This window comes from Tupaia chinensis, unplaced genomic scaffold (genome assembly GCF_000334495.1).
Source record: "Tupaia chinensis unplaced genomic scaffold, TupChi_1.0 Scaffold145659_1, whole genome shotgun sequence".
Lineage (NCBI taxonomy): Eukaryota > Metazoa > Chordata > Mammalia > Scandentia > Tupaiidae > Tupaia > Tupaia belangeri.
In genome coordinates, this window is record NW_006205516.1 from 811,515 (window position 1) to 838,601 (window position 27,087).

At 40.7% G+C, this 27,087-nt stretch overlaps 1 protein-coding gene across 1 annotated transcript in view; it reads left to right on the forward strand.

Moving 5' to 3' along the window:
- Positions 1 to 27,087, forward strand: part of LOC102495724 (A-kinase anchor protein 17B) — a 38,750-nt gene that overhangs the window by 6,861 nt on the left and 4,802 nt on the right. The window contains exons 2-5 of the mRNA XM_014584106.2: positions 6,146 to 6,251; positions 18,558 to 19,324; positions 21,725 to 21,857; positions 24,648 to 24,882. Coding sequence (XP_014439592.1) covers positions 6,199 to 6,251; positions 18,558 to 19,324; positions 21,725 to 21,857; positions 24,648 to 24,882 — 1,188 coding nt within the window. The 5' untranslated portion in view covers positions 6,146 to 6,198. The remainder of the gene's footprint in view (positions 1 to 6,145; positions 6,252 to 18,557; positions 19,325 to 21,724; positions 21,858 to 24,647; positions 24,883 to 27,087) is intronic.

A 27,087-nucleotide genomic window follows, 5' to 3' on the forward strand; every position in this document is an offset into this window, starting at 1 on the left:
GGGGGGATGGTCACGCCGCAATCCCTTCTCCTCCATTCTCCTCTCGGGATCTTGGGCACGCACGCATACGCGCCCGGCGTGAGATTTAAGCCACCGGGTCCGAGACGCGAACCGCGGTCGACTACGTGGGAGTCCAGCGACATAGCCATTACGCTAACTGCTGGTTCCCAGCTTGTTCTCTTATTGTGCACTTCAGGAATTGTCAGATGTGCACCAGATCTGTCTCTGTGAAGTGCAAATAATCCTAACATACAGGGATGCTGTGGACTTCACTGTGGGAGGATTGACTGCTAGAGACTGAGTATTATCCATAGGTGGTACCTTTCTCTGACCGCTGGCTGGAAGCCTGCTACACTAGGGACTCAAAGAGACATTCTGGTGGGCCTTGCTATCCTCTTCCCTATTTTATTTTAACTTTATTTATTCCATGAGTGAGAAAGACAGAGTGAGAGAGAGAGACAGCATCCTTGAAAGGGTCTTGATGCCTTAATATGTCCTAACTCTCAGCCAGCCTGGATCATGGGAACAAGCGTGTCTGGTGTACTCAGGGAGGTCTCCAGTTGTGAACCTAGAACTTTCCCACATGGGTCTGCCTCACAGAGATTCTGTTTTACTGTTGGGCCACTATCCAGCCCCTTCCTCATCCTTTACCTGAACTCAGGCTTCCTTTCTGCTGAAAACTTGAAGTGTGTAGGATCTAGGTCAACATGATAAAAAAGAGTTCAGAAGGAAGAACACTCAGAAGTGACTATCTTAAAAGTAGCGTGGGGACCAACAGATGGCATAATGGTTACGTCACTGGACTCCCATGTAGTCAACTGTGGTTCAAGTCTTGGACCTGGCAGTTTAAACTTGTGATGGGTGTGTGTGCATGTGTGGTCAAAATCCTGAGAAGAGGATGGAGAAGGGGTTGAGTGTGACTGTACACTTTCTGTCTCTCTGTGTCTCTGGCAAATACACACACCCTGTAGCAAAAATCTATCAGTCAGTTAATCAATAAGTAAATTTAAAAAAATCGAGTTGTCAGAAAAATCATGACACATTTTTTTTGTACAGAAAAACATAGAAAAATATGTCATGACTTTGCTGATGCCTTAATATTAATCTGGAAGTTTCTGAAAGCACTCATGTTCTAGACGGACAGGTGAAGCCACTTCCGTGTTGGCATTTGGGTGGGGAGTTCTTCACAGTGCAGGTCTGTCTAGGAACCGCAGGACGTTTAGCATCGTTGGCCTCCTGCTTACCAAATGGCAGTGGAGCTCCTCCGTACGGCAGTTATTATGGTAACTATAGCTCTTCCTAGGCATGGCCCAACATCCTCAAACAGAATAGCATTGGCACACTTATAAACCACTGAAACAGGGCCAGCTCCATAGCCTAGAGGTTAAGGTCTGGATCCCACACGGCCACTCGAATCCCAGCCCCAGTGACTTGAAAAATATACTGGATGTTAGGGCCAGTGGGTGGTACAGTGATTAAAGCTCTAGACTCCCATGTGGCTGACTGCAGTTTGAGGCCTGGACCCAGCAGCTTGAAATTCACACCAGGCAAGTGTGCATGCATGCCAAAAATCCCAAAAGGAGAATGGAGGAGAAGGGATTGCGACATGGCCATCCACCCTGGGGAGTGATTTCTCACTTTCTGTCTCTCTTTCTCTGTCTCTCTGGTGAGCACAAGCACTCTATGGCAAAAATCTCTCTCAAAAATAGGCTGGGTGCATGCACTTGCATGCCCCAAATCCTGACAGAATGGAGAAGTGGAAGAGAAATGATTGTGACATGACCATACTCTACTGGGGATGATTTTTTTCTCTCCCTCTATGTCTGGCATGCCACACACCTTTTGACAATTAAAAATAAGTAAAATTCAATGGAGTGATATGCTCCCAAATGACAGAGGTGGGAGCAGTGTTTCAGAGAGTGTTTTCAGGAATTCTTTTTTTCTTAAAGTTTATTAATTGATTTCCTTCATGAGTAAAGAGACAGAGACAGAAAGAGACCACTCCCAATAGAGTCTTGATGCTACAATCCACCCCCCAGTCTCAGCCAGCCCTGAATCATGGGCACATGCACCTGGCATGTTCAAGTGGGTCTCCATACATGAACCCAGAACCTTCCCTTGTAGGTCAGCCTCAACAGAGTGCGACATTACCTCTGTGCCACCATCCAGCCCTCAATTTCCAGGAATTTTAACACTCATTCGATATGAAAGAATGTTAAAGCCATTATTCTTATCTGTGGCACCAAGTACCCTATGGCATTCACCCTTTTCTTTTCTTTTCTTTTCTTTTCTTTCTTTTTTTTCTTTTTTTTTTTTTTGAGAGGTTTTTGATACAGGGTGCTTGCCAGAAAGACAGAGAGAGACAGAGAGATAGAAAGCGAGAAATCATCCCCTGGGGGGATGGCCATGCTGCAATCCCTTCTCCTCCATTCTCCTCTTGGGATCTTGGGCACGCATACACACGTGCCTGGCGTGAGTTTAAGCTACCAGGTCCGGGACTCGAACCGCGGTTGACTACATGAGAGTCCAGCGACATAGCCATTATGCCAATTGCTGGTCCGAGCATTTACCATTTTCTATCTCAGATTCCAGTTAATTGTGTCAATTTCTTTCTCTTTATAGACTCAGTTCTTTGAGGGTGATTCATCACCGTAGCCCCAAAGTATCTTAAATGGAATAGGTTCTTGGTACATACAACTCACATGAGGCTCATGGCTTACTGAAAATTGTTATAGCTCTAGGAGTCCAAAAAAACAAAAACAAAAACAAAAAAACAAGTCTGCATTATTTCACTAATGGTCTTTGGTATTTTAAATACGGAAGTAATACCTTATAAATGTAGTTGTTGAGGAAAGTCTCTCTTTTTTAAAAATAGATATGTCATTTCTTATTTATTTATTAATTAATTTATTTAAATTTGACCAGAGAGGGACAGAGTATGAAAGAGAGAAAGAGAGGGAAAGCGAGAAAGCAAGCCTCCAGGTCTGGGACTTGAACCACCATCGGCGACGTTGGAGTCCAGCATCCCCAACCACTACGCCACCTCCCTGCCCCAGAAAATCTCTGTCTTATGTAAGATTTAATATTATTTTATTATTTTTTTTTGTAGAGGATTTTGCCTTAGGGCAGAGAGAGAGAGGGAGAGAGAGAGAAACAGTGAGAAGGAAAGTGAGAAATCCCCCCTCAGGGGGATAGCCATACCTCAATCCCTTCTCACCTAGTCTCCTCCTGGGATCTTGAGCATGCATGCATATGCACCTAGCCTGAGTTTCAAGTCACTGGATCTGGGACTCGAACCACTGTCGGCCATGTGGGAGTCCAGCAACATAACCACTACACCATCTGCTGGTCTCAGATTTAGCATTATTAAGTTCCTAATGTGTGCGAGGCACTATTCTCAGCTCTGAAGATATAATGGTGAACCATGCAGATGCCAGTCTCTGCCCTCATGGAACTTAAAACAAACTGGTGAAAAACATGTTAACAAATACACATGGTGATGATTGGAAAGTCTCAGCATTACAGTGAAAATTAAATGGAGGGTGATAGGCTTCCAAATGATAGGAACGGGAACAGTGTTTCAGAAAGTTCAGGAAGTCAAACATGAAAAATGAATGGGAGCCAGCCATGAGAAGGTTTGTGGGGAGAACTTGTCACACAGAGGAAACTAGTAAGTACAGAGGCCCTGAGGAGTCAACTTGATGCATCTGAGCGATGGTACAAAGGCAAGTGGGGCTGGGATGGAGAGACCAATGGCAGCAGGGGAAAAGGGTACAGCATGAGTTGAAAGAGGTAGGCAGGGGACATATTGAGGGTAAACAGTTCAGATTCACTCAAAGAATGATGGGAAGCCACTGGAGGATTTAGAACAAAGGAACAACATGATCAGACTCAAGTTTAAAAAAAATTACTCTGGGGACCAACAGGTGACATAGTGGTTAAGGTGCTAGACTCTCACGTGGTTGACCATGGTTCAAATCTTGGACCTGGCAGCTTGAAACTCACGTGGGTATGTGCCCAAAATCCCAAGAGGAAAATGGAGGATAAGATGGCGGTTTGGCCATGCCCCCTGAGGGGTGATTTCTCACTTTCTGTCTCTGTCTCTCTGGCGAGCACATTTGCCCTATGGCAAAAATCTCTAAAAGAAAAAATTACTTTGACTGTTGTATAGAGTAGAATCAATGGGGGCAAGGGTACAAGAGAGACTAGTTAGGAGGTGGTTACAGGCATCCAGGTGAGAGATGATGGTGGCTTGGCCTGGGGGCCAGCAGTGAAGGCTGAGGTGGATTTGGACTGTGTGGTAAAGATGGAGTCAGAAGGACTTGCTGAAGAATTGAAGCAGAGAGGAAGGAGAGGGAAAACTCCTATGTGTGAAGTCTGAGCACTGGGGTGGCGGATAGCTCCATTTCAGGAGACAGGAGTCATGGGGTAGAGGGGAGCAAATAGGAGGTGGAGGACAAGTTTAAGGGATGGAAATTAAGAGCCCTGATGCACTTGTTAGGTAGAGAGACCAGTTTAACTGGAGACATTGAATTGCCTGTTGAACATCAATATAAGGGTTGACTGGAGCTTGAGCCTGCATGAAATTAAATGCAAATTAAAGCTGCTGTAAGTTACCATTCTGTACTAATAAAAAAAATGATAATGATCTGGCATGAGTAGGGCTTCAAGGGAATCAGGCATATCCGTTCTGCTGGTGGCCTGATAAATGGACTTAATCTTTCAGGAGACCAATCTGACAATATGTAACAAGCCATGTGAATTTATTCCTACCCTTTGACATATTAGGTCATTGGGAAAGTCATGCCATATTTTTCTATGCAAAAAAATGAGTCATGGCCTTCGCAACATCGTTATATTTTCAGAGAATATATATTTTAAGGATTTGTATTAAGATTTTTGGGACCAGTTGGTGGCAAGAGTGGTTAAGGTGCTAGACCTTCACGTAGCCAACTGTGGTTCAGGTCCCAGACCTGGCAGCTTGAAAGTCACATGGGGCATGTGTGCATGCATGCTCAAAATCTTTAGAGGAAAGTGGAGGAGAAGGGATTGTGGTGTGGCTGTCTCACCTGGGGGGTGATTTCTCACTTTCCCTCTCTGTTTCTCTCCAACAAGCATACACACCCTATGGCAAAAACCTGAAAAATAAAATAATAAGGTTCGTATGAAGATTTTCATGGTAGGGCTCTTTCTCATTGCAGTAGTATAGAACAATAGTAGGACTGTTACAGAGAGAAAAATACTGTTTCAAAAAAATTTTTAAAAAAATCACAAAATCGGGACCAGCAGTTGGTGTAATGGCTATGTTGCTGAACTCCCATGTAGTTGACTGCGGTTTGAGTCCCAGACTTGGTGGCTTAAACTCACGCCAGGCGTGTGCGTGCGTGCCCAAGATCCTGAGAGGAGAATGGAGGAGAAGGGATTGCGGCATGGCCATCCCTCCTGGGGGGTGATTTCTTACTTTCTGTCTCTCTGTCTCTGTCTTTCTGGTGAGCGCACCCCTAAAACAAAAACCCCTCAAAAAAAAAAAAAAAAGAAAAAAGAAAAAAAATCAGAAAATCAAATCCAACTTGTGAGTATATCTGATCAAATGTATAGTAACTCTCAGTAGAGTTTTTAATATTTTTTGAGAGATTTTTGCTATGGGACACTTGCATTTACCAGAGAGACGGAGAGAGACAGAGAGAGAGAAAGTGAGAAATCACCCCCCAGGGGGATGGCCACACTGCAATCTCTTCTCCTCCATTCTCCTCTCAGGATTTGGGCATGTATGCACATGCATCTGACGTGAGTTTCAAGCTGCTGGGTCCGGGACTTGAACCACAGTTGACCACCTGGGAATCCAATGCCTCAGCCACCACACTACCTGTGAGCCCCAAGATTTCTATTTTCTAATAGTATTTCTCTCTCTACAATTTCTATAGAAATTATCGGTAGGCATGAAAAATGAGATATGTGCTGACTATAGCAATATCTGGAATTTCTAATAAAACAGGTTGAAAACCCAGATTCTGATGATACTTTAAGTACAATGATGTAAATCTATCTCGCTTGCTATTAATGCTGAAAATTGCAAATATGCAGTTGTCTTTTTTTTTTAACGACTTCATCTACTTTTGACTTTGTACCTGTTTCTCTCTGGCAGAGTGTTGTCTGGTTAGAATGCCACAGCACAGTGGCCCACGATGAAGAGTTCACATGAACTGTGGCTTCGCCAATCTCTCCTCCCTTGATCGCCTTTTCGGCATAAGGTATTGGGTAATCAATGTCCTATTCTCCGGGGCTCGTGTTCAAATAAGTTTCCCTTGAGATTTTAGAAAGACTGGAAAATGCTGCTCCCAGAAACTGTTCAGTAGTGCAAAGCATGGGTTCCATGTGAAGGTTGCTTTTTCCCCTGTAGGTGGCGATGGGTGGACAGGAATTTGGCTGGTAATTTTCAGATGGTGAAGCTAAAACAGAGTAGCAAAACTCTGGTAACTTCATAATAGGCATTTCCCACAAACAGTACTTGAATTATCCACTGAGTGAGGCAAAATTATGGGACATACTTAGCCACATTCATTTAAATCCCTGATCGCTTTTTTTCTTTCTTTCTTTTTTTTTTTTTCCTGCATGGGAAGAAGAGAAAGCAGAGAGCTTTCTTTAATAGCATTATGGTAAATTAATTCAAGGGATAAAGGAGTGTTCTTGTCAGGAGAGCGGTACTCTCCAAAAACCATTGTTCCTGGTGCTGAAGAAGGGGCAAAAGACCAACAGACTGGTCCAACCAGTCTACTGGCTGCTCTGTACATATTTCTGTTAAATAACTCCCTCCCTCACTATCATGGAATGACTCTTATCCACACTAGCACACAGAGTTATGTAAATGCATTTGCACAGAAAGGCCTAACACATATCGTTTTTAGGTTAGTTTCTTTTCTTTTTTTAAAAATTTGTTTCTTCCAAGAGACAGAGGGAGAGACAGAGAGAGAGAGGAAGAGACAGGCATCCCCAACAGGATTTTCATGCTGTGATCTACCTTTAGTCTCAACAGGCCTAGATCACAGGCATGCAGATGCCTGGCATGCCCAGGGATGCCCTAGCACTTGACCCACGACCTTTCCCATGTGGGTCGAGCTACATTACAGCTGCATCACTGTCTGGCCCCTAGGTTAACTTCTTTTCTTTTTTGTTTTCTTTTATTTTTTTGCTATAGGGTGTGTATGCTTATGCATGCACATGCATGTGCATGCAAAAGAGAGAGAGAAATCATCCCCCAGAGAGGATGACCATGCTACATCTCTTCTCCTCCATTCTCCTCTAAGGATTTTGGGCACACACGCATATGTGCCCTGTGCTTTTTTATTTTTTAAGAGAGAGTTTTTTTTGCTATAAGGGCACGTGCACTCACCAGAGTGACACACAGAGAGACAGAGAGACAGAAAGTCAGAAACCACCCACTAGGGCAGTTGGCCACGCTGCAATCCCCTCTCCTCTATTCTCCTCTTGGGATTTTGGGTATACATACACAGGTGCCCAGAATGCGTTTGAAGCCACTGGGTCTGGGACTCAAACTGTGGTTGACCGTGTGGGAATCCAGTGATGTAATCATTACTCCATCTGCTGGTCCCTCTGTGTGATTTTAAAGCTGCTAGATCTGGGACTCAAATTGCACAGTCAGCCATGTGGGGTCCAGCTGCCTTAACCTCCATGCTACCTGCTATCCCACAGTTAATTTATTTTCTATTAGCTTCAGAAACACTCAGAGTACATTGCTTTTATAAACATTACCACATAACTACATATTAGACTTTTTTCTTAACATAAGGGAAAAGAAAACAGGAAATTAAATTGCCCGAAGAGATGAATGAACATGAATCCACTTTTCTTCATTTCGGGATCAAAATGCCCTCAACTGAACTGTACTTTAAAACTAAATTTCTTTGAGTAATAGTAGAAAAGATTGTCTCTATATTTTATTGTTCCAATGTATCATTGCTGAATGGCAGTGAGCCTCTAAAAGTCCCTTCCTTGCTATCCGGAAAGCCTCTGTGTCCCCAGTAATCCCTTTCAGACCATCTTAATTTCAGAGTTAGTTTGTTGGGAGGGTCATTTATTGGCTATATTCCTGTTATCGAAAAACTGAATACTGTTAATTTCTTTTTTTAAATTATCTCCAGCTATCACATGTGTTCAGCAGAGAGAGACAGAGAGAGGAAGGAGATAGCATTCCCCCATAATGGGGTGTGATCATGCTGCAATTCCTTCTCCATTCTCCCTCCTTTCAGGATTTTGGGTGTGCACACATACACACTGGTCATGTTTTTCAAACTTTGGAGTCACAGTCAACTACATGAGATCTAGCTTCCTTAACCACCAAGCCTGGAACTGGCTCTATTCTTTTTAATGATGTGATTTTTTAAAATTATTTAAAGTCAGACTATATGGTCAGCCTCAGTTTTCAAAATGTTTGTGTTAATGACATGTCAGAATACTTGAACATTTATCCATGGCATCTTTATTGGAGAGCTGTGGAATATTTCTTCTTGGTCAAAACTAACTGGGATTCTGTACTAGCCAAAAAATTGGAAATTGGCTAGGTTGATTTGACGTGAATAAATTTGGGCCATACTGCCCTGCTGACTTCCATAAGTATGTTGATATCATTTTATATTTCTTCAATGTTTTCAAAATGACTGACTTTAAGGTTCAAAAGCCAGAAATAAAATGAAAGGCAGCCAGGAGTTACTTTGAAAGAATATTTCAGTATACAGATGGTTCTGTTTCTCTTTTCACTGTTTTTTGTTGTTGTTGTTGTTGTTGTGGTGGTGGTGGTGGTGGTGGTGGTTGATGGTGGATGGCCTTGCTAATACTTTGGCAGCAAGTATTTATGAGAGCGAGAAAGAACAAGAAAGAATGAGTACGTGAATTCTTTGCTTATAACTCAAGTGCTTTTGAAGTTTCAAGGTTACGTTTCTGGTCTAAAAAAACCGAGATGTAGCACATGAATCTCTCTAGAACCTTCTGTAACTAGAGAAGGTATTGGAGTAACTTTGGGTGCTGTTCTAGTCTGTCTCATTGTGAAAAGTACAAAATACCTAAACTGAGTGATTTATAAAAATAGAGGTTTATTCAGTTCACGGTTTGGAGGTCTAGGGTCCAGAGACCACATCTGGTGGGGGTCTTGCAGACTCCTGAGGTGTCATATCATGAGAGCAAGAACAGAACAGACCATGTGTCCATATGTGTCTCTGTTCTGATCTCATTCCCTTGCCTTATAAACCCACCAAGAGTCAATCTCAGGGGCCCCGTTCTGATGTCCTTAATCCTCATCTCCTAAAAGGCTCCACCTTTTCAACACCATAATCAGATTAAGTTTTTACCTTCTTAATCCTGTCACAACCAAGTCTTAACATCTGAAGTTTGGGGGAACATGTAAACCATAGCACACGCACACTGCAAAATTTACTGAGTTTTCACTGCAGGTTAAAAATAACCCTTTTAGGCATGTGAAAACATCTCCACTGTTTCCTTTCCTTTCCTTCCTTTCTTTCTTTTTTCTTTTGACAGAGAGATTTTTGCTGTAGGACATGTGCACTTGCTAGAGAGACAGAGACAGAAAGCGAGAAATCACCCCCCATGGGGGATGGCCACACTATGATCCCTTCTCCTCCATTCTCCTCTTGGAATCTTGGGCATGCACATGCATGTGCCTGGCATGGATTTTAAGCTGCCGGGTTGGAACTCAAATCACAGTCCACAGTGGGAGCCCAACGATGCAACCATCTGCTGGTCCCCATTTCCTTTTCTTTATTATTCTGTGCTTATTCAGTCAGCTTTGCTAATAGATACAGAGGCAAAGAAAATGAGGTGGTCAGATGACTAGAGAAAGCAGCCATGTTCTCTCGAGAATCTTCTAAAACTATTCTGGCATTGGGAGCATGTTGAGTGAAATGTTTTAGTAAAGCTATGTACACAAGATACTGCTAGAATGCACACCGTGTAAACACTATTGAATAACTACAATTTTTTTTAAGAATAGAGGAACTCTTTTTACCTCTCCAAATGAATAACAGACTTATTCTCTGTTAAAGAATAAGTCATCTCAGTAGTGTTGATTTTAATCCCAAGGCTAGAAGCAAGATGGATGCATGTTTGTGGAAGGGCTGGAGAGATCATAGCAGAACATAAACATGGGAGCAGTTAAAAATCTTTACTCAAATTTGACTGATAATTGATGGAGGTCATAATTTTGGCATTCCTTGCCATCAGGGCTTGGTTTATGCTAGGCTCTTAAACCATTGTTGAATAAATTAATCTATGCATATGACAATGATTGGTGAAAATGTTGGGAAAACTGCTAATGAATTCTACAATTATTGTCAGTTGAAGCACAGACTTATTAAATGGGAAATTAGAGGACAAATTAGGGTTCTAAAGAATCCATTTTAAGCAGAGCCTAGTAACTTGATCTCAGTGATTTTACCTGTTTGGGTAGATATATTTTGATTAATATACCTAATTATGAATTATATATATATATATGTATGATACATATGTATGTAACTATATCTACTGTCTAATATATAATTTAAAATGGATTCTATTTTTTTAGAGAGATTTTTGCTGTAGGGCGCATGCACTCACTGGAGAGACAGAGATAAAGAGGGATAGAAAGCGAGAAATCACCCCCCAGGGAGGATTACCATCCCGCAATCCCTTCTCCTCCAGGTCTCCTCTCAGGATTTTGGGCATGGACGTATACGTGCCCAGCATGAGTTTAGAGCCGCTGAGTCTGGGACTTGAACCTCAGTCAACTACATGAGAGTCCAGCGACATAACCATTACGCCATCTGTTGGTCCACAAAATAGCTTCTATTTTTAAATATGTTTATTTGGTTTAAACAGGAAGTACTTGGGAGGAAAACACAAACCTTTCAGATCTATTTTTCTTTTTAAATTTTTAAAAAAATTTTATTTATTACTTTCATTTTAAAAAAATTTGCTATAGGGCACATACATTCACGAGGGAGGGAAGGAGGGAGAGAGAGAGAGGGAGAGGGAGAGGGAGAGGGAGAGAGAGAGAGAGAGAGAGAATGAATGAATGTGAAAAAGCAAGCTGCCAGGTCTGGGACTTGAATCACAGATGTACACATGTGAGAGTCTAACACCTTAACACCATGCCACCTGCTGGGCCCTAGACCTACTTATCAAGGGCAAAGTAGGGCTCTGTACAGCTCTAACTAGATTCAAAGATTACGACATTTAAACTTAGAATTGGGAAGGTATTCTAATTTAGAGGAAAGCACCTGTTAAAACTGAGTATTTGATGAGTATTTTCCAGAAACATCTGTCTGCTTTTGCTATGTGACAAAATGAATTAGTTAGGACTTAAACATTCTGCCACCAGATTGGTGGTAACTGAGAGTGAGGGAAGGATTACAGAGGGGCCTGAGGAAATTTTGGCAAGTGATGGGTACTTTCACTATCTTGATTTTGGTGCTGAGTCCAGAGGGTGTGTATACAAATGTCAAAATGTGTCAAAATGTACATTTTTGATAAATGCACAGTTTATGTTATGAAATATATGGTTTATTTTAGTATCAATTATACCTCAATAAAGCAGTTTTTACTTATTTAAAAATAAACTCATTCTTTAATTGCATTTTCCCATGAACTTTCTAAAAAGTTTATTCATTTATGTCCTCTGTGAGTAAGAGAGACAGACAGAAATGAGGAGAGAGAGAGAAAAAAAAAAACACAATATCCCCAACAAGGTATTGACACTGCGATCCACCCCAAGCCTCAGCCAACCCCAGATCATGGGCACATGAGTACCTAGCATACTCCAGGAGGTCTCTAGATGTGAACCCAGAATATTCTCACAAGGGTCAGTCTCACATAGCATTGCATTTTACCACTGTGCTGCTGTCTGGCCCCTAATAAAGCAATTTTTTTTGCTCGTTTATTTTTTGTATTGACAGTTGGCACATGCCAGAGAGAGAGGACACACTCCCAAATGGGGCATGTTTACACCATAATCCCTTTTCTTCCATTTCTCTACCCATCAGAATTTGGGGCATACACATACTCATCCAGCATGTTTTTCAAGCCCCTTGGGCCAGGAATTGAACTGTGATCAGCCATGTGAAATCCAGCTCCCTATGCACAGTGCTTAACTGTTGTGCCCAATAAAGCAGTTTTTGAAAAATAGGTTCTGCAGGGCTGGCAGATGACATGGTGGGTAAGGTGTTGGATTCCTACATGGCTCACCACGGTTTGAGTCCTGGACCTGACAGCTTGCCTTCTCACTTTTCTTCTCTCTCTCTGGTCAAATTGGAAAATAAATAAAATTTAAATAAAATTTTTAAAAGAATAAAATAAGTTCTATACTCTATGGTGTAGCTAATATTAAAGTTGCAAAGTGATCCTTTATTTAAAAAATGTAGAGGTTTTTGCCTTAAGATGTGTGCACTCACCAGGGAGAGAGAGAGAGAGAGAGAAGAAAAGTGAGAAATCACCCCCCCCCCCGGGGGGATGACCATGCCACAATCCCTTCTCTTCCAGTCTCCTTCTAGGATCTTGGGCATGTACACACATGTGCCCCATGTGAGTTTCAAGCCACCAGGTTCTGGACTCGAACCAGGGTCAGTCATGTGGGAGTCCAGTGACATAACCACTATGCTGTCTGCTGGTTCTGCAAATTGATGCTTTATCAAAACAATGCTTTAATCAAAATTCTATTGTGGTCTCCCAGGCCTCAGTCATGATTCACATAGTCTCTGATTTTGAGTTCAGATACCTATAAGCATTACCGTCACAGCAGATAGGAGTCCATCTTTGTTAGGGGAAGGCCATTGCTATTTTTGGACAAGTTTGTGTCAGTAGTTGTATTAAAATGGCTTCCTTTTAATAACTTCTTACTATCATGTGAGTTTCTTCTTTTTAATTAAGAAATTTAATACAAAATTAACACACGCTTGTGAACTTTGGAAAATGGAAGCAATAAAAGGTATACAGGTATAAGAATGGGAATCCATTTCTCTGTCATAGTCACAATCTGTTTCCTGGGGAAATAACAATTTTATGTATATCTTCCCAGACTTTATGTAAAGTGTGCTATGAGTGTGTTTTTACATTACCTTTATGACTTTATTATATTGCTTTTACAAAACAATGTCATAATCTATGTAATTATTGTGCAACTTGCTTTGCAGTTTTTCCTCTAAAAAGTATCATAGTATCATGGGCATCTTTCCTTGTCACTAAATACAGATCTCCCACCTTCCCTCCAATACTCCTTTCCTCCTTCCCTTCTTTCCCCCCTCTCCTTTTTTTTCTTTAGCTTTTGATCTGAGTTCTCCTTAAGGAAGATGCAGTTAAAGGGCTTTAATTGTTGTGCACCTGCGTGCCAGGAACAGCACTAGTTAATTTTTAATGATCTGGCTGGCAGCAGTTGCCAATGACATTACTGTAGCACTGAAGCCATGACATATGAAAAAGCCTACTATTTGGTATATACTAGGTCCTTAATCTCTATCTATATATATGGCATCTATCTATCTATCGCTCTCTCTATATATATTTATGGCATATATATGGCATATATACATGTATGCATATACATACACATATATACATGTATGTGTATAAATATATCTATATCTATCTATATCTATATATTTACATACACATATGCTAGTTAATTTTTAGTGTTCTAGCATCAGTTCCCATGACATTGCTATAGCACTGAAGCCATGACATATGAAAAAGCCTACTATTTGGTATATTTTAGGTCTTCAATCTCTCTATATATAGATATAGATAGATAGCTATATTATGTCTTAGTTCAGTATCTGTCTGTCTATCTATCTATCTATCTATCTATCTATCTATCAAGTCCATGATAAAATAATTTAGAAATTGATCTCCATTAAGGCTAGTTAAAAGAATGTAACCCAGGCTTTCAAATCAATCCAAGAGAAGCAGTCTACAATGTTTAAAACAAAGACAGAATCACTGGATTAAGTTGAGAGTTTAACAAACCTGATTAGTTCAATGTGACTATTTTGAGTGTTTTTTCCCCTGGAAGTTTTCATAATAGAGAGTGAATATGAGCATTTGTGTGTAAGGATGGTGGGGGGAGGAGAGAGACAGACAGATAGAGACAAAGAATCACCCATTTTATATGTCAGGCTGTGGTCCCTTTCCTCCAGCCCTCTAGCTCTTCAGGATCTTGGGAGTGTGCACATGCGTCTGGTGTGTTTCAGGCTGACCAGGCCAGGGATCCAAATCTAACGTTGGTCATGTGGCGTCCAGCATAAACTTCCCGTTCTGTGATCCAGTATGCTATGACCTGCACCTCCTAGGCTGGAATTGGAATGTTTTAAAAAATCTATTGCTTCTGAGCCAGCCCTGTAACCTAGTAGTTTAGGGAACCAGATTTGCATGGCCAACCACAGTTTGAATCCCAGCCCCAGTGGGTTGAAAAACATGTCATGTGGCGGGTGATTTCTACCCCCCACCCTGCCTTTGTCTCTCTGTGGCAGACATACATTCCCTCTGCAATGAAAAAATATATTGCTTTAAATCAAGTTATCTGAATAAATAAATATTGACTATAAAGAAAAAATTGGAGTTCAGTATATCTTAGTTTGGTTTCAAATTAACTTTTCTCCAAAAGGAGCTTAGTGTTGACTCTTATAGCAAGTTGCAACAAACTGATTGGATTTTTTTCATTTCACTGTCTAAATAATGTTTTTGGAGAAAGAAAGAAAACATGTTTATTCTCACATTATCCCAGTTCAATGTTGCTATCTTTTTTTTTTTTTTTTTTGAGAAGTTTTTTCTAGAGGCCACAAGTATGCCCTGGAGAGAGAGAGAAAGACAGAAAGTGAGAAGTAACCCCCTGGAGGGATGGTCATGCCTCAGTCCATTCTCCTCTTGGGATCTTGGTCACGCACTCCCACGTGCCCGGTGTGAGTTTTAAGTCACCAGGTCCGGGACTCGAACTGTGGCCGACTACGTGAGAGTCCAGCAATATAACCATTATGCCATCTGCTGGTCCCCTGTGTTGGTATCTTAAGGGTTTCTAGATAATAATAACTTTTTCTTTTCTTTTTTTTCTTTTCCTTTTCTTTTCTTTCTTTTTAAAAAAAATGGCCAGAGTGTGCATGTGCTCACCAGAGAGAGATAGGGAGAAGAAGAAAGCACCCCACAATAGTGGTCACACTAAAATCCCTTTTCCTTCATTTCTCCATTGTGTTGGGATTTTGGGTACCCCTGCACACACACTCACACTTGGTATAGTTTTCAATCTGATGAGACCCAGCCAGATTCAAACTGTGTGGGTGGCTGTGCGGGATCTGGCTGCCTTAACCACTCGGTCATGGGGCCAGTTCCTCTTAGATACTGCTTTTGATGACCTTTTATACACTCAGTCTATACAAACCTTATCTTCTAAAAGAAGTTGACTTGGATTGTTCTTCAGAGATAGTTATTAAAGAATTTTCTACCTATAAAGTTAAGCAAAACTTAGTATGTTTTGTGTTAGACTTTCTATCATCTGGCCATATATATTTGGGCCTAAATGTCCCTAAAATTGACATTAATGTATTTAGCCTTTATGTAGACATAGACTAAATACATCCACTTTTAGCAAAAAACCTCTTTATTGAGAAGTGCTCTTTGAAGTAAGAAGTAGAAGCTCAAATCTAGCATTAACCATCTTATTCATCTTTGGGCAGTTTAAAAGGGTTTATTAATATGAAATGCCAGAAAGCACTCATATTTTGGGGGCTTCTCAGACCCAAAGTAGAAGGAAAATTCACTTTATCACTCACCAGAAGATCTTGTCTCCTATTCACTTGAACTTAAAGGTCAACTTACTTAAAGTCAGTAGACTGAAGGCATTAAGAGAAGACAAAGCTGGGCATGGTAGTGGGTGCCAGCCTGTGCTTCCAGCGACTTGGGATGCTGAGGCAGGAAGATTGTGAGACAACCTGTCTAAAAAAATACATGCCCCTCCCCCCAGTATCTATGTTCATTTAAAGCTTAGAAACCAACCTCAACAAGGAGGCTAAATCAGGTACATGGGTTATAACTATCAGTTGGGTGTAGATTTATTAATGTGTTACATAAATTTTATCCTTGTCCTATTTTTGTACCACCCCAGCAGGTTTTGATTGGACTTTGAGATCAATCGTACAATAGACTAGAGATCTGTAATCTTTAAGTCTCAATGTATGAACAAATCATTCAGTGTCCCTGAATCTGACTGAATTTCCCAATCTGTAAAAATAACCATGAAAATACCTATTCACAGGTTTCTTCATGAATTAAATGAGATAAAGACTACTACCATCAATAGTTAAAATTATAACTTTATATTTTATTGAGAACTTCCTGTGTACTAGGCACTATTCTAAGGATTTCACCTTAACTCAGTCATTTAATCTGCCCAGAAATGCCATTATCTCTATTTTTTAACACAGTGGTTTGCCTCCTTATGGTTAAATCATGTGTCTCATAATGGTTAAAGAGACATAGTATATGAAAACTCTTTGACAGGTCTAAAGTACATTAAACAAATGTTATTAAATAAATACTAGATATGATTTGTTTACAGACTTTATCTTTTAGAGAAGTTTTAAGTTTACAGGACAATTGAGATGATACTGAGACTTCCCATATACCCCTTGCCCTCACACACGTCGCCTCTTCCATTAGCAGCATCCCCTACCAGAGTTACTACATTTGTTAGAGTTGATAACCCTGCATTGACACATCATTATCACTCAAAGTCCATAGTTTACATTAGGGTTCACTCTGGGTGTTGTACATTCCGTGGGTTTGGACACATGTCGAATGGCATGTATCCACCATTATAATATCATACTGAGCAGTTTTACTGCCCTAAAAGTCCCCTGCTCTTGGCTTATTCATCCTCTCTCTCCACTCTAACCCCTGGTAACCACTGATCTTTTCATTGTTTACCTTTCCCAGAACATCATATAGTTGGAATCATACCATATGTAGTTTTTTTCATTCTGGCTTTTGTCACTTAGCAACATGCACTAATGTACAAGTTTCCTCCATGTGTTTTCATGGCTTGATAGCTCATTTTATTTTAGCTCTGAATAATATTTCACTGTCTAGACGTACCACGGTTTATTTATCCGGTCACCTACTGAAGAACATCTTAGTTGCTTCCAGCTTCTGGCAGTTATGAATAAAGCTTCTATAAATATCCACGTGCAGGTTTTTGTGGAGATACAGTTTTCAGTTCCCTTGGGTAAATGCCAAGGAGTGTGATTGCTGGATCATATGGCAAGAGTATGTTTAGTTTTGTAAGAAACAGCCAAATTGCCTTCCCAAAGTGGCTGTACCATTTTGCATTCTCATGAACAAAGACTAAGCGTTTCTCTTGCTTCACTTCCTCATCAGTATTTGATGTGGTCAGTGTTCTAGATTTTGATCATTCTAAATGTGTAGTGAAGACTTGTTCTAATTTGCACTTCCCTCATGACTTAGGACATGGAGCATCTCTTCATTTGCTTTTTTGCCACCTTTATATCTTTTTTTTTTTTTTTTGGTGAGGCATCTGTTCAGGTCTTTGGCTCATTTTCAAATGATTAAATTATACTCTTATCATTGAATTTTAGGAGTCCTTTCATTACAGTTCTTTATCTGACAGGTCTTTTGCAAATGTTTTCTCCCGGTCTGTGACTTGTATTTTCATTTTCTTGACAGTGTCTTTTTGCAGAACTGAAGTGTTAAATGTTAATGAAGTCCAGCTTATCAATTATTTCTTTCATGGATTGTTCCTTTAGTGTTACATGTGAAAAGTCATCGCCCAAACCAAGGTCATATGGATGTCCATTTGTTCCAGCACCATTTATTGAACAGGCTATCTTTGTTCCATTGTATTGTCTTTGTTCCTTTTTCAAAAGATCAGTTGACTCTATGGGTCTATTTCTGGACTCTATACTCTGCTCCATAAATCTATTTGTCTTACTTTTTCTCACCAATACCACACTGTTTTGTGCGGTATTACCTTATTGAAGCTTTAAAGTAAGTCTTAAAGTTGGTTAGTGTCAGGCCTCCAACTTGGTTCTGCTCCTTCAATATTGAGTTAGCTATTCTGGGTCATTTGTCACCCCATGTAAACTTTACAACCCATTTGTTCGTATACACTATAGATCAAGTGGGGAAAAACTGAAATCTTGATTCTTCCTATCCATGGACCACATGGTTAATTATTCGATAGCTTTTATCAGACATTTGTAGTTTTCTTTATATAGATCTTGTACATATTTTGTGAGGTTTCTAAGTACCTCATTGTTTAAAGTGCTAATGTACATGTTACTGAAAGCTATTGACTTTTTTGTATTAACCTGTATCCTGCAATCCTGCTGTAACTACTTGTTAGTTCCAGTAGTTGTAAGATATTATTTTAATCCTACCCATAGCAGGCTCTCCCTATGAATTGGACCTAAGTACAGCAATGCTAGCACCATTTCACAATTCAAATCTATGTTTTGCTCCATTTATCAACATTTTCTTTTTTGCCCTCTAAGGTGGTCTGAGGACACCATGACAGTCACGGTGGTGTATGATAACTCTGAAGCTACAGAGCTCTGTGCAGCTCAACACCTCTACCTCAAGCCCATAGCAAAATTGATGATCAATGTATTGCTCCCAGAGAGTGTAGAACATGTGAGGCCCTTTTCTAACTGGGAAGTTCTTGACCAGCTGAAGAGCCTGATTTGCCCTGACCAGTTCACCACAGTGCGGCTATCAAAGAGTACAAAGGACTTTATCCGATTTGAGGGGGAGGCTGAAACCCGAAGTTTGGTTCAGATCCTGAAGGCAAAGTTGCATGGGAAGATCATCAAGCTAAATGGTTTGAAAATGGACTTAAAAGTAGTGGCTACAGATGCCCAGGGAGATTGGGAACAATTCCCCAAGGAAAAAGGGGCCTCACTGAGTGATGGGGCTGAAGAGCAGGACGTCGATAAAAACCCAGATTCCATATACTTTGAAGGCTTGCCCTGTAAGTGGTTTGCACCCAAAGGTTCAAGTGGGGAAAAGCCATGTGAAGAGATCCTTCGAGTTGTCTTTGAAAGTTTTGGGAAGATCAAGAATGTGGATATTCCTATGCTTGACCCCTACAGGGAAGTGATGACTGGTGGAAGCTTTGGGGGTTTTAGCTTTGGCTTGCAGACTTTCGAGGCCTTTATACAGTACCAAGAGTCAACTGACTTTGTAAAAGCCATGGAGTCCCTTCGAGGCATGAAGCTGATGCTTAAAGGAGATGATGGGAAAGCTCTGGCATGTAACATTAAGGGAAAAAGTAGCCAGAGTTTCTTTTATTTTCCACTGTTCAGGTGATCCTGAATAAAAGCTAGAAGGAAACATCTAGAATAAATTTCCTTAGACCCACCAGACTCTGATCAACAGTTAATTTTAAAGACTTATGTTGTCCTTAATAAATGGATCTTTAGGAAGAAAAATAATCTTGATTTGAACATTCATTCTTCTGCTATCAGGCATGCTGCAAACTGTGATTTTAAAGTGATGGTTGTTATAATCTCAGGCGCTGATCCAACTTCTGGAAGGCATTAAAGGATTCTTCATGGCCCCTATGGAACTATCTCATATGCTTATTATATTTGACAAGTTGCTGAGAGAGAAAGGGATACATGCAGTTCGAAACCTCAAGGAGAGCAGTTTATTTACTCCCCGTGACTCACGGGGTCACAACTTACATTTTCAGGATGTCTGTCAGGTATACTGCTACAAAATAATTCTAACAAACTGGATCCTTTATTTCAAAATCAGCCTGTTTATCTAATCATGTCACCTCATTGATGTCTGCATGCTTTGGTAATCTACTTGAAGTGAAGTCTTAACCCGCCAGTGGAAAAGATGCAACTAAACCCTTTTTTTCTATATCAGTTTTTAGCATGAATTTGGACTTTCACCTTCCAGTGTATGACTCAATGTGTGTGTGTTTGTGTGCATATGTGTGTGTGTGTGGCTCCTTATGTAAAAATGTGTATTTATAGGGCTGGCCCCATGGCCTAGTGGTTAACAGAGCCAGATCCCACATGGCTGACTGCTCAGTACTAGTCCTAGCTTGGCAGCTTGAAAAACACACTGGGCGTGTATGTGCTTGTCCCAGATCCCAACAGGATGGAGAAATGAAGGAGACGGGATTGTGCCATGACCACACCCCATTGGGGGGTGCTTTCTTCCTCTCCCTCATGGTGAGCGAGCATACCCTCTGGCAATTAAAAAAGGCATATTTGTAAATGAAGAGATATTCAGTCAGACAAAAGGTATAACAAATACTGTAATGACTGTCCATGTTCCACTACTTAAAAAGTAAAGTATGACTAGTAAGATCCCTCCAAATGCCTATTCTCAAGCATATTTCCCTCTCGCCCCTCAGAGGTAACTAAGATCATGAATTTGTTTACCATTTTTAATACATTTTTAAAACTTTTTAAAAATTTTGCTAGTATGCACATACATTCCTCAGAGAGACAGAACTCATCCCCCAATGGGGCATGGTCACACCACAATCCACTTTCCTTCATTTCTCCAACCTGTCAAAATTTGGGTCACAAATGCATATTCATCTGGCATGTTTTTCAAGCTTCCAGGGCTGGGATTTGAACCTTGGTCAGCCATGTGGTATCCAGCTCCATATGCACAAGTGCTTCACTATACTACCCAGCTTGCCCAATCTCATACATACTTAAAAGGCTACTCTATCTTCTTTTATTTTTTTTTAAAAAGTCCATTTTATAGTGCTTCAATCTGACTTTCAGTTTAGTTCAAGATTTGAAAAGTAGTGTAATAATCATGATAGACAGATCTTATATCTCATTAGGTAAGATTTCTTGACTCTTTGCTTCCCCTGATCCCCAGCAAGGCATGCGTGCATGCACACACACACTCAAAAAGACTCACTTTTTGATTATTTTTGTCTCTAGTGATAAGATGTTGGGTCGTTGGAAAAGTCATGGTACATTTTTGCATAGAAAAACAGGAAAATATGTCATGACTTTTCCAGTGACCCACAAAATACATGCACTCAGTTGATCTTTGGAACAAACCATAGGTAATATACTCACATTACTCAGTCTGTGCCTATGATGGCAGCATGGATGCTACTTATATGATCATATATGAAGTCAGCTCAAGCATTGTGATTTACAGCTTTATTGAGGTATGATTAACCAACAAAATTGTATGCATTTAAGATGATGGTCTGATATACTTATTCAAGGGTTCTGCTAAAGAAAGTTCTGGAGTCCCCAAGTAATGTTCAACTGGTGGCTGAGAAGCAGTGGAATAGTATGGGTACTAGGATGTAAGGAGTGCACATTGAATTCACTTTTTTAAAGTTTAATTGAGAGACAGAGAATAAGTGAGAGTGAAAGGGAAGACAGGCACCTGCAACAGGGTCTAACGCCACACTCCACCCCCAGTCTTCCCAGCCAGCCAGGCTCATGGATGCATGCACCCGGTATGTACAAGTTGACTAGAGAATCAAACCTGTGATCTGTATGGATCCAGCTTTGCTTAAGCAACTTTTTACTGCTGTGCCACTGAGCAGGCCCAGGATACAATGGGTTTTGAGTTTTCATGTACCATCTTAATTTTATCTATCTGGCTTGGAGCACAGCCAACCAGCTGTCAAACTTTCTAATGAAACTTCGAATTGTTTGGGGGCAGGTTATGTTTGATACAACCAAACACTTCAGTGAAGGAGCTATAAGGAGGAGAAATCAGGAAAGACTAAAATTACAAGAACTGGAGGAAGAAAGGAAAAAAGAAAAGAAAAGAGAAGAGGAAGTGGCTGAAAGGTAAGTAAATGAACTTTAACAAAGGTATGTTCTTTTGATTTACGGATTAATCCCTTTGGGTGAATGGCTGTACTTGATACCTAACATTGAGTTAGGGGGGCAGGAATCATTGCATATTGGAAAAATAACTCCATTGAAGGCTATAGTCTTTTAGTTGTGTTGTTATAAAACCAAAATGATAAAGTAGTTGAAAATAAGACACCTTTTTTTTTTTAAAAAAAGAGATTTTTGCTTTAGGACACATGCACTCTCTAGAGAGGCAGAGAGGCAGAAAGTGAGAAATCACCCCCCAGGGGGATGGCCATGCCGCAGTCCCTTCTCCTCTATTCTCCCCTTGGGATCTTGAGCACACATGCACACGTGCCCAGTGTGAGTTTTAAGTTGCTGGGTCCGGAACTCAAACTGCAATTGACTATGTGGGAGTCTAGCAATGTAACCATTACACCATCTACTAATCCTGAAAATAAGACACTTTAAAGTTTGTCAGGGAGAACAAGTAATTAGGAAATAATGGGACTAGCTAGATTAAGATATCTGGAAAGAAATGATACAAAACAGAACAACGAAAAATGTACCAGGAACTTTCATAGAGAAAATTCTAGCTCTAACAAATTAAAAATTTTACCAATTGACCTAAAATGTACCAATATTTTAAAAAGATTACTTATTTATTTCATGAGAGGGTGGGCGCATCCTTAACAGGATCTTCATAACAGGATCTTCATGCCACGATCCACTCCTATTCCCAGCTGTCTTGGATCATGGGCACATGTGTGCCCAGCACACACAGAGAGGTCCCAGGAGGTAAACGTAGGACCTTTCCCATGTGCGTCCAACTGTCTTACTACTGTGTTGCCACTTGACTCCTAAAATCTACCAACATTACCTAGCTTACTGATTTAAAATTTAAAAAGAAAAACATAGGTTTCTTCTGTAAAATGGTAAATGATTAAACTTACCCTTTGGCAAGAAGATATGGCATTTTGGGGACCATTTTTTCTTGTTGGCCTAAATTTTTTCTGCGTTTAAGGAGCTTCAATATTTATTTCTTTGAGCTTATCATTGTTTCTCAATTCAGTGATTTGAGCTTAGAAAGGGCTAATGGATTGGGTCAGCAGGTGGCATGGAGTTTAAGGCACCTGCATCCCATATAGTGGACTCTGTGGTTTGAGTCCTGGACTCAGCAGCTTGAAAATCACTCTGGGTATGTATGTATGTGTGCCCAAAATCCTGAGAGGAGATTGAAGAAGGGATTACAGTGTGGCCATCCCCTCTGGGGGGTGATTTCTCACTTTCCTTCTGACTCTATCAAGTGTATACACCCTATAGCGAAAACTAAAACAAACAAACAAACAACAACAACAACAAAAACTAAAAAAAAAAAAGGTACAGATGGGCTATAACTATTGGGAACTAATATTATCTCCTGAGTCCTCCTTGCACATACTTATTCTTTCAATCATTTCATGTGAATTATTGCTGTTCAAAAAAGGAGATAAAGAATACCCTTCCATGAGCCCCTTACATTTTTGACCATTGGGATAAGAATTACCCAAGGTCAATCACATCTGTGAAACTTGGCCAGAGTTTGAGCCCCCCAAAAATAAATATTTCCCTTCCCAAATTCAGGTTGAACATCCAAGTCAGATAATCCTCTAGCTTTTGACTAAATCCTGACTCAGGTAATTGACCCCTCTTTCTCCTTCCCCACTTTGTCATAAGAACCTAACTGAAAAAATTCTAATTTCCTGAGCGCAGCAATTGAAAAAAAAAAAGCTAATATCCTTCTAAGCTAGTATGTGTTTCTAATGGTATACTGTGTTAAGTAAAATGTACCAAGGACCAGTTCTCACCCTGAAGATTTTCTGAGTGCTTTGACTCATTTTTACTTGCCTGTGTGAAGCCAACTCACAGGTTTAGATCTCAGGACCCATATAATTTTCATTATGAAAGTTGGATCCTGTAATCTTTGCTTGTAGTTTGAGAACTTGGAGGCTAGAGAGCCCTCCTTTGAATTCTATAGCATTCTTTTTATTTCTTTCTTTATTTTGATATTCTATCTCTGCATAAGGTCTCCTTTACATGCTTCTAGTTGGCCAAATTGTGTCTTTCTTTTCTTTTTTCTTTTTTTTTAATTGCTAATGGGCATGCACAATTGCCAGAGAGACAGAGAACCAGAGAAAAAGAGGAAGAAAGCTCATCCCGATGGGGTATGGTCATACCACATTTTTTTATCCTCCATTTCTCCACCCTGTTGAGATTTGGGGCACACATACACACTTTCTGAAACATGGCAGGGCTAGGATTTGAACTGTGGTTGGCTACGTGGGATCTGGCTCTCTTAACTGCTAGGCTCTAGGACTGACCCCATGTCATTTTTTAAAATCACCAAAGGGCATGTGTACTCACCAGAGAGAGTGGGAGATAAAGCACCCCAATGGGGCATGGTCATGCCACAATCCCCTCTCTTCCATTGCCTCATCCTTTTGGGACTTTGCATACACATGTATGTACATGCACATGCACCCAGTGTGTTTTAAGTTGCCATGTCCAGGACACAACTGTGTGGCTGGCCATGTGGGAGCCAGCTCCCTTAACTAGCAGGCCCTAGGCTTGTCCCTCATGTTTTTCTTAATACTTTTTTTTTTTGGTCTATGCTGTCCCTGGGATTAGCAGTGATAGATTCCTGGAAACTTAAATGATCTGTTCTCCTCTGGTGGGGAGAAAGAGGTAGGAGATCAAATGCTTAATAAATACCTTCTGAATGGTTTAATCTTAATTATTGTCCAGAAAAAGAAAAGATGAGGAGAGGAAAGCCCAGGAAAAGAGGAAGAAGGCCAGGGTCAGGAAGCGAGCCCTGAAGGAAAGGGACAGACACCGACAAAGGAAACAGAAGGACAAAGGCAAAGCTGAGGCACCTCAGGAGCCGGACTCTTCAGAGGAGTGGGAGGAGAGGAAGTACCTGCTGGCTCAGAGGCGGGGGGGGGGCCTTCGGTTGCTGCGGGTACTCCTGAGGAAAATTGCAGTAAGGCTATTTCCCAATTGTTCTTCAGTTTTGGTGGGTACTAACTTGCTCAGATATCACCTTTGCATTCTAGCAGTGGCCTATTGAAAATGGACTCCACGGAAGGCTCATTGCATCCATTGGGGTTAATCTTAAATAGGCAAATCTCTAATAACTCTAATTGTGGATTTACAAAAGAGAGATCCGCATTCACTAAGGGAATTGTGTCTCAACTCTGCCATCAGACACACACACACACACACACACACATTTCTAAACTATTACCTAGAGCAATTTAGCTAGTTTATCTACATTTCTAAGTTCCTAATGAATGTAACAGAAAAATGCCAGGGAGAAGAAATCGATAGTATGGTCATTAGGTTTATAGTTTTCTATTTATGTAGCCATTCATCTGTAACAGGCTTGGATGAGACGGGAAAGCCTTGACCCTTGTAGCAAGCTCATGTTAGTCTAGTCTTAAACTATTTGAGAAGGAATGTCTCACCTCATAAAGCAATTGTTTTGTTTCGAGGATTTGCTTTTGGAAGGTGTTTCTTTTCCTTCCTGAGCTTGTAGAGATAGTGAGACTCAGCAGATGTCCTGGATTAAAAGACAGGAAGGCTCCCCAAGTGTTAATTTAAAAATCTATAAGCTGTATTTTTATTTATTTTTTAAAGTTTATTGATTTATTTATTCCACAAGTGAGCAAGAAAGAGAGAGAGAATCCCCAATAGAGTCTTTTTAAAAAGGTTTTTGCATAGGATATGTGCATCCACTAGAGAGAGACAGAGACAGTGAGAGAGAAAGTGAGAAATCACCCCAGAAGGTTTGGCCACACAGCAATCCCTTCTCCTCCAGGGATTTTGGGCATGCACATGCTTGGCATGAATTTCAAGCTGCCAGATCTGGGGTTCAAACCACAGTCAGTCATGCGGGAGTCCAGTGCCTTAACCACTGTGCCACCTGCTGGCCCCCCAATAGGGTCTTAATGCTTCAGTCCACCCCCAGCCTCAGCCAGCTCTCGATAATAGGCATGTGCATGCCTGGCATACTCAGGGAAGTCTCCGGATGTGAGCCCCCATAGTCAGTATTTTCAAATAGTATGAGGGGACTTCAAAAGGTATGTGGAGAAATGGGATAAAAGTATGAGTTCATATCAGTACAAAAAATTTGAAGTCCATGTATAGTTTATTCATAATATGCATTTCCCTGAACTTCTTGGAAACCTTATATGAGTAGTGAATGCCATTAATATTGCATAGAATTAATTTAATATATTTTTGGTCTTGGCCTCTTTCCTATTAGTGTAAATGATCAAGCAGTGAAATCAGGATCAGAAAAACTCACATTTACATTTATATTAATAACAAGGCTAGATGGAATTTTTTGGTTTACCTTCATAACCACCAAGGGTGACTCCTTTTTAAAGAATTTGTCTCTTTAAATGTGGTGTCTGATTCTTGGCCCCATTGATACAGACACTGGTTATGTAGTCCCCAGATTTTAATCCCAGATAATGAGTAGGCATTGTGTGCTGTGTGAAAAGCAGCACCTTTCACCTGCTCTGAGGTTGTGCAGAGCAGATAGTACCACAGACATGACCTCACACAGAACTGCTGTCCCGGCCACATTTTCTACTTTCCATCTTGTTTCTTCCTGAGGTGGGCAAAGCAGAGCAACACAGAGGCAGCCTCGCCTGCAATTTATGGTAAGAGGTTGGAATAAAAAACAGAAAGAGTTTATCTTTTAAGCCAGTTGGCCTTTTTAGTCACACATTTCATCCATCATTCTTGTACTGGGATTTTCCTGGGTGGGCTGTAGAGCATTTCTCACTCTTCTTAGTATTTGCAACTCCTAGCACAGTATGTAGAATGGTAGGCTCTTCCATTTCTGACCAAGTGAAAACAGGGTCATGTGCTTTGAAGGTCATGTTAAGTATGGTGCCTTCTGATGTAAGGATGGTTACAGACCTAGTAACAGTTGCTCACATTAGAATAAGTAATTCATTTTTAGTTGCTGTAGGGCACATGTGCGTGCGCGCGCGCGCACGAGAGAGAGAGAGAGAGAGAGAGAGAGAGAGCTTTCCCCTCAACAGGGCATGGTCATATCACAATCTTTTTTCCTCCATTTCTCCTTCCCGTCAGGATTTTAGCCTGCTAACACAGGCACCTGGCATGTTTTTTAAGCCACCGGGGCTGGGATTTGAACCACAGTGCCATGTGGGAT